We start from the raw sequence: 14119 nt of genomic DNA on the forward strand, positions 1-14119 counted from the left end.
CATGTTTCAATGAAGCACCATCTATATCTATGGCGTGGACAAGCAGGCCTTCACTTTTGTGTATTTCCAACCTTAGCGACTTATGTCTGTTTGCTCTTTCCAAAGATGGTCTCCTGTAACTTTTCCCTCTCGCCGCTCTTTGCACACATGTCTCTGAATATGCCACTCTCCTTCTCCCAGAGCTCTTTCGGTGTGCCAAACTCGGCAGCTTGGCCGTCACTCAAAACCAGGATGCGGTCAAAGTCGACAATCGTGCTCAGGCGGTGGGCAATGACGATAAGTGTACTGTCGGTAAACTCCTCACGAATGCTGCGCTGGATCAGGGCGTCGGTCTTCATGTCGACGGCCGAGGTGGCCTCGTCGAGTACCATGATCTTGGGACGCGAAACGATAGCACGGGCAAGGCAGAGAAGCTGACGCTGGCCCTGGGAGAGGTTGCCACCAGACTCGGACACGGCACTCGAGAGATTGCGGAAGATGTTGGAGTTTTGCGGCGCCATGGTGGATGCGGCGGCCGAGGCTGGCTCATTTGCTGGAGTTGGTGCTGTAGAGTCAACCAGGTGGACACGGGCAAGGCACTCGCGTAGTTCGTCGTCACTACAGTCGTTAAAAGGATCGAGGTTGCTGCGGATAGTCCCAGAAAAGAGGACGGGATCCTATCCTCCGTCAGCCTGGACGCACAGACACATCATGTAGACATGGAAATATTCATGCCAGCGAACAACGTACCTGTGGGATGATGGCTAGTCGGGAGCGTAAACTGTGGAGGTCAATTTTTGAAATGTCCAGGCCGTCAACGACGATATTTCCCGAACGTGCCTCGAGGAAGCGGAATAGAGCCAGGGTCAACGATGACTTGCCGGCCCCAGTGCGACCTATGACGCCTACCCTCTCATTGTTCTTCACCTCAAAGGTAACACCCTTCAGCACGGGGGGTAGGTCATCCGCATAGCCAACTACCAGGTCATTGACTTCCAACCTCCCAGACGTGGGCCAGGCAGCCGGGGGCTCCTGTCCGCCCTGGTTCTCAGTCTCGACCTCCGAATACTCAATCACACGCTCTGTTGCGTTCATATCCAGCTCGACGTTAGAGTAGTTTCGAATAGCAAAAAGCATGTTCATGGCAAAGTCGAGGGCAAAGGACAGGGTGAAGCCAGCCATAGCGGCATCGATTTGTGGGCTGACGATGACCACAATGCCAATGAGCGTGGTGAAGCTGGTCCCAACAAGAGACATCCGGAAACCGAGCCACCGGTTGACAGTCCACATGTAGACGTTCACCGAGCCCCAGATATCCAGGCCCCTGTGCATCCTGTCGCTGTAGTCGCCTGTCTTCTGGAAAGCTCGGAGAGTCGAGATTCCAGAAAGTGTGGCGTTGAAAAGTTCGAACACTGGGGATTTGCTAGTGCTCTCGAGACGTTTCAAAGGTCTTGCGGTGTCCAGGTACTTTTTACCTATCAGAAGTGCGGAAAGGATGAGAATGGCCGCCAAAGGGAGGATGGATGTTGACACGAGTGCCCCAGCAACACAGACACCTCCCAGACTGAAAACATTCCAGAAGAGCATCCCCAAGTTCATGGTAAGGCGCTGGTCAAGGACCTCAAAATCCGCAGTCAGGCGGTTGAGGATCCGGCCCACGGGTACCGTATCCAGCCACCGTAGACGAGTTCGCAGAACAGTGTGAAGAATCCTGCGGAAAAGAACTCGAGACCCCTTGATGCTCATAAGGAAAGTCCACCAGAAACGGAAAGTGCCTACCGCTCCCGCCGCCACGGACAAGCAGACGTAGATGGATAGGTAGAAGCTCAGATGCTGATTGTTCGACTCAGCAACCGCCACCGGTCCCTTGGTGGCGTGAAAAGTGCTTTGCTGGAGGAGGGTGAAGCCATTTGCGTAGCCGTACTCATCATAGGCACTGACACCGATAGACTCATGCTTTTCGCCCCCTGTCCATATTCTCACCCACCAAGCACGACCAAGGTTGCTCGCTTCAAAGGCGAGATAAATGAAAGCGCAAAAGCTCCAGAAGAACCAACCGCCGCTATCCTTCATGTATGTCGAGTAGACGTGCTTTTTGACGAAGCCTTTCTCCCGAGTTTCTTCCTGTATATACTTCTTAGCCTCCCTGTCTTTAGAGTCGTCATTCTCGTGGTCGTCGTTTGTCTCGTTGCCGGCTACTTCAGCCACCGACGTTTCATCGGAGCTGACGACCGTGGAGGATCCCCCAAAATCTTCCTCCTCCACCTGTGGCTGCTCACTGCTCTTGATCCTCTGTAAAGTCCCATCCTCCACCAGTTCTTCGGTCAGACCAGAGTGCAGAGCAGTTCCATCTCCCAGCTCCACAAAGAACTTGGCCAGAGGCTGAACCAGGTCAACATGGTGAGTGACGAGGATTCTCGTACGACCCTTGCAGATGTCGCCCCCGATGCACTTCTCAAAAATCTGCCGGCCGACGTGAGCATCGACAGCGCTGAAAATATCATCCATAATTAGGATCTCGGCGCGCGAATATATCGCCCGAGCCAGCGTAATACGCCACTTCTGGCCACCACTAAGATTGATACCGTTGGCACCGAGCTCGGTTCTGTCGCCGTCTGTCAAGATTTCCAAGTCCTTCTTCAGGGCACACACGTCGAGGACCGTGTTGAAGCGAGATTGGTCGAACGGGAGACCGAAGAGAATGTTGTCTCGCAGCGAGGCGCTCTCGAGCCAGGGAGTCTGCGCGACGTAGGCAACAGAGCCAGGGAGAATCCAGTTACCTGGGTGCGCCGTGCCATCATGACGCTCCAGCGGCGGTGCCGTAGGCGGGACAAAGATCTCGCCCTCAAGTACATCCACTTCCCCAATCAGGGCGGAAAGAACAAGGCTCTTCCCCGTGCCTGTCTTGCCGGCAACCACGGACAACTCTCCGGTCGGAAATGTTAGGTTGAGATCTCTTAGAAGAAACCTATCTTCGTCCTTCACCTCCTCATCGACAGGCCAGGCAATTGTCGCGTTCACAAAGGAAACACTGGGTCCTTTTGACAGCGTCTTCTTCATCTCAGGCCCCTTTAGATAGGTGTCAACACGCTTGACGGAGACAAGAGTGTCAAAGCCAACCGTTAGGAGTTCCGGAAGAGCGCTCAAAGTTGTTTCTAGGGCATTGAAGATGCTGATGGCAACAAAAGCAACCTTTGGCGTTAGCTCGCCGTTGAGCAGAGAATAACCAGCGAGCGCAGCAGCAGCGAGCAAAATGGGGCTAGCTACCCAGCAGCCAAAGAGGACGACATCGCCCAAGAATAGGAGCCAGGTGACACTCAGCTCTTTGTCCCTCATGTCCATAATGCGTTTCTCCCACTGCTTCTCCAGCGCAGCAAGCTTGATCTGGCGGATTCCCAACAACGCTTCATTGACGACAGCCAGCTTCTCATCTCTGACCTCCATCAGCTTCTTAGAGAGCCTGACGTATCGTTTTGAGAAATATGTATTGAATGGCAACATCAAAGCCCAAGCGCTGATGCCGATAAGGAATGGTAGCAAGCCAATCAGCTTAATAAGAAATCCCGAATAGACAATGAGTTTGCCCAAACAAGTGACGATGAAGAACTGTGTAGCGGCGAAGTCAGAAATGCGCTTAGTGTCCACGCCCACGAGGTTGACAATAGCTTGGCGAGACTTGAGAACACTAGAATCATCCGACGGGGCAGCGGCATCCTGGACGTTCTCTTTCCCTTCATCCTTGACGTTGGTATTTTCGTTGTCGGAATTGCCACTTGCAGCTTCTCTGGAAGCATCTGCTCCGTCAGAACCATCAATCTGCGCAACAAGTGGTGCCTCTTCTGTTTCTCCAACCCGAATAGGGGGTGGGAAGTCTGCTACTGCCTCTGTGGACTTGTCTGCAGATTTGACATTTTTACGTCTCAGTGACTTGTCATAGATAAGGGCAGAGAGTTGGGCCCTCATCGGCTGCGAAAGCACTCTAATAGAGTAGTAATTAACCCAGCCCTCAATCCACTAACAATCCTCATTAGCTCCGGTTCATATCTTTAATTGGGCGGGATAAAGGCTTTACCTGCTCAGTCAGCGAGAAGACCCCCAGCAAAATGACCAGACCCCATAGGCGAAGCGTAGGTGAACCGCCTCCGCCGCGCTCCTCAAGCAGGGTGATGAGCTGTAACATGGCCCAAAAAGGACCAATACCCAGAATACACCTAACCAAAGAGACAGCCCATTCCAAAGCAATGCGGCCTTTGTAGGCGTAGAAGAGCGACCACAAAAGGCTCCTCCCCTCAAAATCATACTCGCTCCAGTCATTGAAAACGTCCTGGGCTCGGATATTGTGATCTGGTTGAGGAATATCCTTCTCCCCAAGGTCACCTTTCTTGCTTGCAATTATCATGACGGGGCGGGCCCAGGACCAGGTGTATCTGACCAAGACCGAGGATGCCTGCTGAGCATCGACGGTTTGGTTGCGGAAGAAGACCTCGGGGCGACGGGGGATAAGAATGCTCCCAAAAAGAGTAAAAAGGAGCGAGACGATATTGGCGATGCGTAGGATGAGCGTAGCATCATTCTTCTCAGCTAAGTGATTACCAGCATCTAAGGCTTGGGGTACAACAGCGATAAGGGTCACGACGGAGGACCCAAAAGCCCAGACTCCAGTATCGTGAACTAAGACGGGCGCATGGAGAGCGCCGATGAGAATTGCCTGGAGGAGTATGAAGGCCTACGCACCATCCAGCGGCAAACGTCAGCATAGCCAAAGCGCCTAAGTGAGCATGAACATCTTACCCAGGAGGCCGTGGCCAGCCAGCTCTCAATGAACAAGCCATAGCGCGCCGGCTCGAGAGTGGTGAGGACCGAGATGGAGATGGAGGTGGCTAAACCGAGCGACGAGAAGAGCAGAATTGCGGCCTTGGGGGCCCGGTTGGAAAAGGCGGCGACAGCTTCGGGAGTGCTCTTGCCATCGCGATCCTCGTAGAAGTTGTCTTTGGGCGCTCCTCTGCGAACCTGGTTCAAGACGGCGGCAATGGCAGGTATGGAGAAGAGCGAAGAGAGGCCAAGACCAACTGCAGAGAGTGGCAGAAGCATAGAGTTGTTGCCCATGGTAGCAGACCCTCAGTCCTCCGGTTGCTGCACGCAGGCCCCTATCTGTAGCGATATGCAGATGCAGGCCGTCAGTAATACGCAATCTCGCGATACTGCATTCGAAGAAACGCGCGGTTGAAGGCAGCTATCCAGAGCCTAACCCAGCTCCGTCGTCACACAGGACGGACCAGCAGCAATGTTAATGACGCAGATTACGCCCCCTTGGTGGACGTCGAAGGGGTCCAGAACCCAGAGGATGCAGAGCCCAGAGGAGAGAACTTGGACGTCGGAGTTACAAGCCGCAGTTCACAGACCGCATCCAAGCTTTTCAGTGTTTCGACAGCAAGTACGGATATGCGTAACATTCGCCGGAAGGAGTCACTCGGGTTCGCGGGTTCCCAGCTTCCTTCCCTCCCATCTCCCTGGGGGGTCCCTGCTGTCTTGGACAGAACAGGACTTTCCGTGCGCCAGTGAATTAGGGGCACCCGCACTGTCTGGTCTCGCCTATTAAGGGGTGCTGACACAGTGCCAATTGAGGTCCCATGACGCATCCAGGCTCCAGCCGCGCAGCGTATTATTTCGTCCCGCACGGGAAGCCATGCCGATAAGGTGGGGTCCTGGTAAACCAACTTCTCAGAGGGCGGATCGTACTATGTATGGATGGACATGGTCGTATCGCCCGTGCATTAGCTGAGGCGCGAGTAGTTCACTGTCTCGTACACCCTCGTTTCTCGTAGGACCGCATTCACTGGATGACAGTAGCTTGACGTGAGCAAGATGGCGCGTCTGGAGGTGAGGGGGCGGCGAGACCACGAGGTCCTGGCGCCTCCGATCAGTGTCGGTAGCTCGATGCAGCCTCACCCATTACCCATCGATGCGATGCGGGTCCAAGTCACGGCTCATACTATCATGTAAAAAGAGTCATCGGCGAGCTGCCAAAAGTGCCATACTAGCACTATTTACTACTATGTATGTGCTACGAGTACAAGGATGTAGTGTCAACCCACAATATTTCGCCGAGTTGGCCAGACATACATGGACAGGCAGGTAGCCAAGGCCCAGGCCGACGGTTTGTCCAGACAGGCAGGTGGAAGTGGCTGGCGCCCTCACGCAGCCCTGTACTCCGTACGGAGTATTAATAGGGATGGTATATATATATCATGTCGCTGGTGACATGGGCAATAAAAAATATCTCTAACAATGGCTTCACTTCCTTCTGCAGAGAACATGGAATTTGTGACTGCTGCTCGCTTCGATGGCTCCTTATTTGTACCATTCGCGCAACAGAATTCAGGGTTGAACCTAACGTACCGTAGGAGTGAATGTTGCCACACCCCACTGCCTAATCATGCAAACCACCATCACACGATTGCACCCTCACATTCCCAGATATACCTGTTGGGCCACAAGGGCAGGTATCTCCAGGATAGCTTTCCGCGGATCATTACGCCTGTTCTAGGCGCCCCACCCTATTCGTATCCCCTTTCTTCGCTCCCCAGCCCCTCGCCCGTCTTCTGCTACCCTAGGCGAAAAGCTAACAAAGGATGGCTTGCGTAGTACGGAGTAGGGATAGCATAATAGACAGTTAGAGATATTCCCCAGAGGAGGCGTAAAGATAATATACCCCTGATTTCTATATACGAGCAGTCCAGCCCAACGGTAATCCACGGGGTTTACTACGAGTAGTGCCCAAAGAGGCCGCGCACTCGTAGTCTAGCTACCATCTCCTTGCTGACAAGAGGTATTTGATCTTTGTTAACAGCAAGCTCACTAGTGCTCTACCAATACAGCCAAGGTATTTGATGAGTAAAGATGGATGTCATGATAACCTCCGACCAAACCAGTCCCAGAGGAAGAGTGGGAACTTCAATGGAAGGAAAGGAGGCATATCACAACGCCTCCTAAGCCACATAGCCTCATGTTTTGCGCGCGTTGAGAGGCGACGGTCGCCATTCTAGGTATATAAGGGACGAGGGTAATTAGTCCTCGGGCCCTTATCTCGCGCTAACATGCTTCACATTCATCGTCACATATACCTACCTTGACTCCTCGAGAACCCTAAGCTCAACTGCGATTCCTTACACAATATTATAAACATGGCTCAGCTGTGGTAGAGACTATTGAGGCCGTGCAGACGGTGCTTGCAAGCGCCCTCCCAGTGTGAAGACAATCAACATCTCATACTTGCAAACAGATGCCTGTGGCGGGGGTAAGTCGTCTCTAGTCCTTGCTCGACGCATGTGTGGACTGACAACGGGTACCCTATGGCCCGGTTCTCGCACTTGGGTTGCTTCTTTGTGATCCCCATGACGGCAGGCTTCTACTTTAAAAGTTGAGAAGATCCAGAGGTATGTTGGCCCAAGCGGTCACCCCGGTTGGGAATCAGTTGTGGTATACCTCGGGGCAGACAAGAACTTCACATGCCTCAATCTGCTACTCCAATCGCCTTTTGAGAGGATTTCGGTGTGCTTCTACAGCATTTAGTTGGGTCTCTTCACCACCACTTTTCTCTCCCTCCTGGCGCCTTCCGACCCACCTATCTGTTCTGGGCCGATGGCCCCGTCGCCGAAGCGGTCATGGCGTGGCTCCTGATGGCATTCGAGCTGGTGGATGAGACTGGTGAGGCTTACAGGGTGATGCATCGATGGGGTGGCGACGACGGAGGAGGTCTGAGACGGTGAGAGAGGCAAGGACCCCTCGATAGTTGATCCTATATCCGGCACAGACTTGGATGCCTATTCGTGGATGCCTACTCGTACAATAGGAAATTCCAGACGGAGTACTACGTACTAACTAGATGTCGAGCTTCCCGTGTGAAGCCGGACACAAAAATATCCAGACACAAGAACACAAAGAAGCAATGACCTGAAGAAGAAGAAAAAGGAAAAACAATAAAGAGACAGAGAGAAAAAGATGACAAGGTATGGTTCGTACTCGTAAAGAAACATGAAGACACGAAAGGATAAAAAAAGCAAAAATAAACAAAAAGGGGTCGAGTTCAAGTACCAGCGTGTCTAGACGAGAAAAGAGCAACCCCAGAAGACGGTTCAGACAAGGATCATTGGGAGGGTAACTTGTCAGTCAATCTCTTCTCTAATGTAGTTACTTAGTTACTTGTTCGTACGGGTATTACCTACTCCGTAGTAATGTTATTAAATCCTCATCTACCGAATGAGATACTGGATCCAGACTGGGGCGAACAGACGACCAGCTCGGAAGACTCAGCGATGGCAGTCAACACGGGCGCGCACCCAAATCAAGGCGGTGGTGGTGCACTGGTGCGAGTACATGATGGAACGCACTTCGCACTGGTAGTAATAGGACCTTTGTGAGGCACAGCGTGGCCCGCGGATGGCTCGCATGCAGCCCGGCCGTATGAGGCTAAAACTGGGCTGGCAGGGTTGTTGCAAATGGCGACGGTATTGGCGGGCTGCAGAATAAGCCTGGCACCGAAGGCTGTCCCCGGGTGGTTGTGAGTTGCAGCTGATGAGTTTGTGACGATGACTAGGGAGTCCAAGGTTGTTGGGGGCTCCAAGTACCCCCACCAGGCAGCTCTCTAGGCTCCTGGTCTCACGCAGAGTGCATCATCCAGTGCATCAACCAGTGCATCAGTCAGTGGATCAATCCACTAGTGCATCAGTGCGTCGGTGCATCAGGGCGTCGGTGCATCAGCGCAACAGGCGATAGGCTTCAGGGCGTCCCGGTCCGTCACGAGTTCCGTCACGAGTTCCGTCACGAGTCCTGTCACGCTCAATCTCCCACTCCTTCATCTCGATAATACCTTCATTTCGAATCTTGATTTCCTCTCCATCTGCATTCCACAATTACGACTCCTTAGTACTCCGTGCGCGTTATTCGTGCCGACACGCAGCACCATCTCCTCGAGGCTCCTCCTGACGCGCGCCGCGTTCGCCCTGACCCCGACGTCCCATCCCATGCAGCTCAACCACCAGCCGCCCTACGGATAGCACCAAGCTCCATCTCGTCCCCCGACGCGATGAAGGCGAGCCCCCTAATCATCAATTGGCATGACCAGAACGCCCCAGTCTACTCGGCTCACTTTGAGCCCAGCGGCAAGGGGCGTCTGGCCACCGCTGGCGGCGACAACAATGTACGCCTCTGGCACGTCGAAAGCCACGGCCCTGAGCGCAAGGTCGAGTACCTCGCGACCCTCGCCAAGCACAATCAGGCTGTCAATGTCGTTCGATGGGCCCCCAAGGGTGAGTCTGTCTGTTTGCCCCTCCACAAACCCCTCCATACTGACCCTGCTCGACTGTAGGCGAGATCTTGGCCTCGGCCGGCGACGACGGCAATGTGATCCTCTGGGTCCCCAGCGACACTCCCCCCAACAACTTTGGCTCCGAGGAGCACGACGATAAGGAATCATGGCGGGCCAAGCACATGTGCCGATCCAGTGGTGCCGAGATCTACGACCTGGCCTGGTCGCCAGATGCCATGCACTTCATCATTGGCAGCATGGACAACATCGCCAGGATTTACAACGCCGTCTCAGGTCAGTAAAGTGCTCCTACCACCGCGGTTTCCCTTCCCCAGCTGACTTGATGACACAGGAACCCTCGTTCGACAGATTGCCGAGCATAGCCATTACGTCCAGGGTGTCACTTGGGATCCCTTGAACGAATACATCGCGACCCAGTCCTCTGACCGATCCGTCCACATCTACTCCCTCAAGACAAAAGATGGCCAATACACGCTGGGCTCGGATGAAAAAACGTCCAAGCTTGCCAGTCACAACAAGGCTGATCTCCCTCCGCGGCGCATCTCCTCGAGCAGCCCAGCACCACCAGAGTTCGGCCACCGCGCCCAGCTGTCGGTCCTAGACTCGGCTACGTCCATCGGGTCACCTGTGCCGTCCGCGCCCGGCACTCCCACCTCTACCTCGTTGCCCATGAACCCTCCGAGTGTCGTTAGCCACAGTCGTCGCTCGTCCTTTTCTTCTTCCCGGCGCTCGGTCTCGCCTGCACCATCAATGCCCCTGCCGGCAGTCATGCCCATGGAGGCTTCGCCCAAACCTCACTCCGTCACATCAACTATTGGCACAGGCATGAAGAATGCTAGCCTCTACGCCAATGAGACCCTGACATCATTCTTCCGACGGCTTACCTTCACCCCCGACGGGAGCCTTCTTATGACCCCCTCGGGCCAGTACCAGAACCAACACCATACGGACAAGGATTCTAAGCCCAGCACAGAAGTCATCAACACGGTCTACATATACACCCGTGGAGGTATCAACAAGCCCCCGGTAGCCCATCTACCAGGCCACAAGAAGCCGTCTGTGGTGGTCAAGTGCTCTCCCGTCATATACACGCTCCGGCAGTCTCACCCCACTACCAAGCACATTACCATCGACACCTCTTCGTCAGAGGATCCCATCCCATCCCTACCCGAACCGATCTCAAAGCCATCCCCGGCCGCTACAGTCATGGAGCCGCCGCCGCCGCCGCCTCCAACATCAGCAGCGGACCCCAACGCAGCCCCGACGAAGACCCCGACAACAGAGGCCACCTCGTCCACACCAGGACCGAAGCCAGCGTTCTCCCTGAACTACCGCATAGTGTACGCCGTAGCAACACAGGATTCGGTGTTGCTGTATGATACCCAGCAAAAGTCTCCAATCTGCGTTGTCAGCAACCTGCACTGCGCAACTTTCACGGATCTTGCCTGGTATGTCTTCTTAGACATGTTTAGATAGCAACCCCCGCTAACAGTTTCCCCAGGGCCAGCGACGGACTTACCCTCATCATCTCATCATCGGATGGGTTCTGCTCGAGTTTGTCATTTGCGGACGGCGAGTTGGGTGAGGTTTACAAGGGCGAGATAGGGCCTCCCAAGACCTCCTCGACTACATCCGCCAATACTGCAACGGGCTCTAATCACAACACTCCCGCACCAACTCCCACAATTCATTTCGCACCTCCGTCGCCTTTTCCTCCGGGTCCTCAGCATCAGCACCGGGGGTCCATGAGCTCATTCACCGCGCCCTCGCCACCTGCGTCAGCATCGGCTGCCCCGCAGCGACCACACTCACCCGCCAGATCAAACTCGACTTCATCAGTGGCAACCCAGTCCTCTACTGTGCCGACTGGTGTGATGAGCAACCCGACTCTCATCGGTGGTAGCGTACCGGGGATTGCAGCCACCAACTCGGGCAAGGTCACCGGCGTGCCCATCACAACGCCACCCGAGACGCCTAGGAGCATGAGCGGGAGTGTTGCCGGCACCAAGAGAGACGCCAGCGAGAGCGAAAAGGAAGAGGGGAAAGAGAGCAAGAGGAGACGGATCGCTCCAACCCTGGTGGAGAAGCCGTAAAAGGCTTTATGGCTGATTCTCGAAGTTTAACACGGCCGACTTCTGTTGATATATGTGGAATAGGGGATAATAGGATGCGGCAGGGATCGAGCGATGGACCAGGTATAACAGGTTTGGAATGGCGTTTCAGGTGCCAGGAAACAGAGGTTTGATTTCTAGCTGGCAGCAGTCATGCCCCGTCCTCTTTGGGGCTTTGTTGTGATTATTATTCGAGTAGATAAATATGCCCAGGGCCCATGAATTGATCACCGCCATTATCATGCTTGCTGAAGTCGCCGTTCGCGTATCTGGGAGATTTGTATCTTGATGATGGATAACTCGATCTAGGCGTACTCCGTACTTTATGCTCAATTTAGGACAGGCTTCCATCCTTTTCTCTGGACAAAGTCGGTAATGCCCTCGTCACGCAGGATATCCTCGCCACGCCTCCCCGTCACGATGCTCCGCTCATGGCCCGAACCGCGGATGTAGAAGGGATACTCGAGGCGACACGCCTCCTCAGGCCTCTCCTCGGCGTCGCCCGTCCTCTCGCCGGCCCGGCTTCCAGGGTCCCGTTCCCAGACCCGCCTCCTCCCCACCTCCACGAAGCCGCACGCCCGCCGGTCGAGCGAGAGGTACCATCGCCGCTGGTGGACGCTGCCGATGGTGTTGGACGCGCCGGGGTAGGCATTTGTCCGGCGGACCTGCTCGTCCTCCAACTCGCGGATCTCGCGCTCCATGGCGGATACATTCTCCGCGCCGTCTGGCTGCTTGCCCTGCTGCACGAGGGTTCTAGACTCCTCGTCATCATCATCCTCGTCGCTCGTTTCCTCCGGCGGCGGTGGCGCGCCCTTGCGCCGCCTTCCCCTGCTGCGCCGGGTCCTAGGTCCGCGCGAGCCCCTGGCCCTCCCTGCGGCGTCCTCGTCCTTGGTAAGGCGGAGGTTGATGACGTAGGGGTCCGGGAGGCGAGCGCCGTGGAGACGGAGGCGGATTTTGCGCTGTTGGAAGGCTGCGTGGAGGAGGGACTGCTGGGATGGGGATGATGGGGGTGATGGTGAGGATGATGGAGACTGTCCCGGAGGCGAGGAGGGGGGCGATGATGGATCTGGGGGAGGGTCGTGTTTACTCTGACAGGGAAGGATGGTGTAAGTCCCTGTGTCCCAGATAAGGAGAGAGCCTGTGGTGGAGGAGGCTGTCTCGATGAGATGGTTCTCGAGAGGGGATGGGTGTCAGCAGCGGCGTCCGTTGTCTCGGTAGTGGGGGGCGACAACTCACCCAGAGACAGTGTATGCGCGTCTCGGTGGCATTGCGGTTCAACCGGACGCTGTTGGGATCACCGGGTAGACCGTACATGATGGCCCAGCTGACGCTGCTGGTCTCGTTGATCTGGAGGCGAAGGTCATAGTGAGTGCCGGCGACGGGATGATCATGTTGATGGATGACAAAATGGGCACCACGAGGGCTCCCGGCGTTGGATTCGTAGAGGGATGCGTAGGAGGGGATGGGAAGGACGGCGATGGAGGGCACGATGTGATTAGAGAGGGTGGTGGTGAAGAGAGCGAGGTGGTCGGTGACGGCAGCGGAGCCGGACTCGACGGCAGCGGTGGAGGGCTTCTGTGACTCTTTGTCCTTTGGAGATGCCGGACTATTATTGCTTGAATCGCAATCCGGAGGTTGGAGGGTCCAGCCCAGGTTCCGTTTCTTGATGAAAGGGTTGGGGATGAAGTCGGGGCCAGGTGGGCGTTTGGCACTCATGATGACCTATCACAAGGCGACGCGGGGACAGTGGGCTTCAATGTATGGATGGATACGAATAGTCCGTATTATCCGTATTATCCGTAGTATCCGTGCTTCCATCTCTAAAGCTCTAGTCCTATGGAGGTTGATTGTCTGGACCCAAATGCTGGTGGTTGAGACATGGTCTAGGGTAGGGGGTATGGGAGACGGGCTGTGGGGTAATACTGGTCGGTGATTTACGGCCAAGTTGCGGATACTACCGCCAAAATGCACTACGAAGGGGCCAGTCAACGTAGAATCATGATCCTGTCTTGACACTGTCTTGACACTGTCTTGACAGGCAGAATAGGAGAACTGCTGACATACTCATGGCTGCAACACGTGCAGGGCCTCGTCCATTACATACTCACTACTCAGTGCTCGAAGTGCTATTACCAATTCGGCCATGAAGCGGATATCAGCCGGCGGAGTCGTGCCGATCAGTGGGAAGGCGCGGTCGGGGCGCAGAATGCCGAGGCAAAAGACGCCAAGACAACCCCGGCCGAGGGTTAGGTACTTTCTCCACTGCAGGTGCTTCTGAAGTTCTGGGGGCTCTGCCAACAACAGTCTGGCTCTGGGCAGCACCGTCTCCACGTCTCTCCGACTTTCTTGTCTGGAGCCCGTGACTCGCTTCTTCTCCATTTCCAGTCCTCGACTCTGCAACCGACATCGACGCCCTCCTCCCCTCCCCGTGTCCGGCCGCCGTCCACGATATTAGCACCCAGCGCTGCGCAGAAGGCGAAGCCCTGTCGATGAGGTGCAATTGATCCCACGCATTCGGTGCCTGCTCTACCGCCACGTGCATCGCTGGGTCTCGCCGTTCTCGCGCCCGCCAACCGCGCCCGACGTCACCCCAGGTGGCAATAAACGGCCACCACCAGCAACTCTCGACGGACACGACGTCTGCGATCATCCGCGACATAGTAGACCCCCGCACCGTCCCTCAGTCCCTCACACCTAGCAG

General features: G+C 55.3%; 3 protein-coding genes across 3 annotated transcripts; 1 reads left to right on the forward strand and 2 right to left on the reverse strand.

Moving 5' to 3' along the window:
- Nucleotides 1-80: 80 nt before the first annotated feature.
- On the reverse strand, nt 81-5085 carry ACO1O0_003229 (P-loop containing nucleoside triphosphate hydrolase protein; the record flags this gene model as incomplete). The annotated part of the gene is made up of 4 exons (XM_083192684.1): nt 81-656; nt 730-3993; nt 4052-4705; nt 4771-5085. The coding sequence occupies 4 exons, from the start codon at nt 5083-5085 to the stop codon at nt 81-83; spliced, it is 4809 nt and encodes a 1602-aa protein (XP_083051741.1).
- Nucleotides 5086-9064: 3979 nt separating this feature from the next.
- Nucleotides 9065-11400, forward strand: CAC2 (WD40-repeat-containing domain protein; the record flags this gene model as incomplete). Its single annotated transcript, XM_083192685.1, has 4 exons — nt 9065-9287; nt 9347-9580; nt 9639-10755; nt 10809-11400. The coding sequence occupies 4 exons, from the start codon at nt 9065-9067 to the stop codon at nt 11398-11400; spliced, it is 2166 nt and encodes a 721-aa protein (XP_083051742.1).
- Nucleotides 11401-11747: 347 nt separating this feature from the next.
- Nucleotides 11748-13134, reverse strand: ACO1O0_003231 (DNA polymerase ligase-domain-containing protein; the record flags this gene model as incomplete). Its single annotated transcript, XM_083192686.1, has 2 exons — nt 11748-12449; nt 12655-13134. The coding sequence occupies 2 exons, from the start codon at nt 13132-13134 to the stop codon at nt 11748-11750; spliced, it is 1182 nt and encodes a 393-aa protein (XP_083051743.1).
- Nucleotides 13135-14119: the final 985 nt, after the last annotated feature.

The sequence above is a fragment of the Amphichorda felina genome (assembly GCF_050947745.1).
Source record: "Amphichorda felina strain 45539 chromosome Unknown scaffold_3, whole genome shotgun sequence".
Lineage (NCBI taxonomy): Eukaryota > Fungi > Ascomycota > Sordariomycetes > Hypocreales > Bionectriaceae > Amphichorda > Amphichorda felina.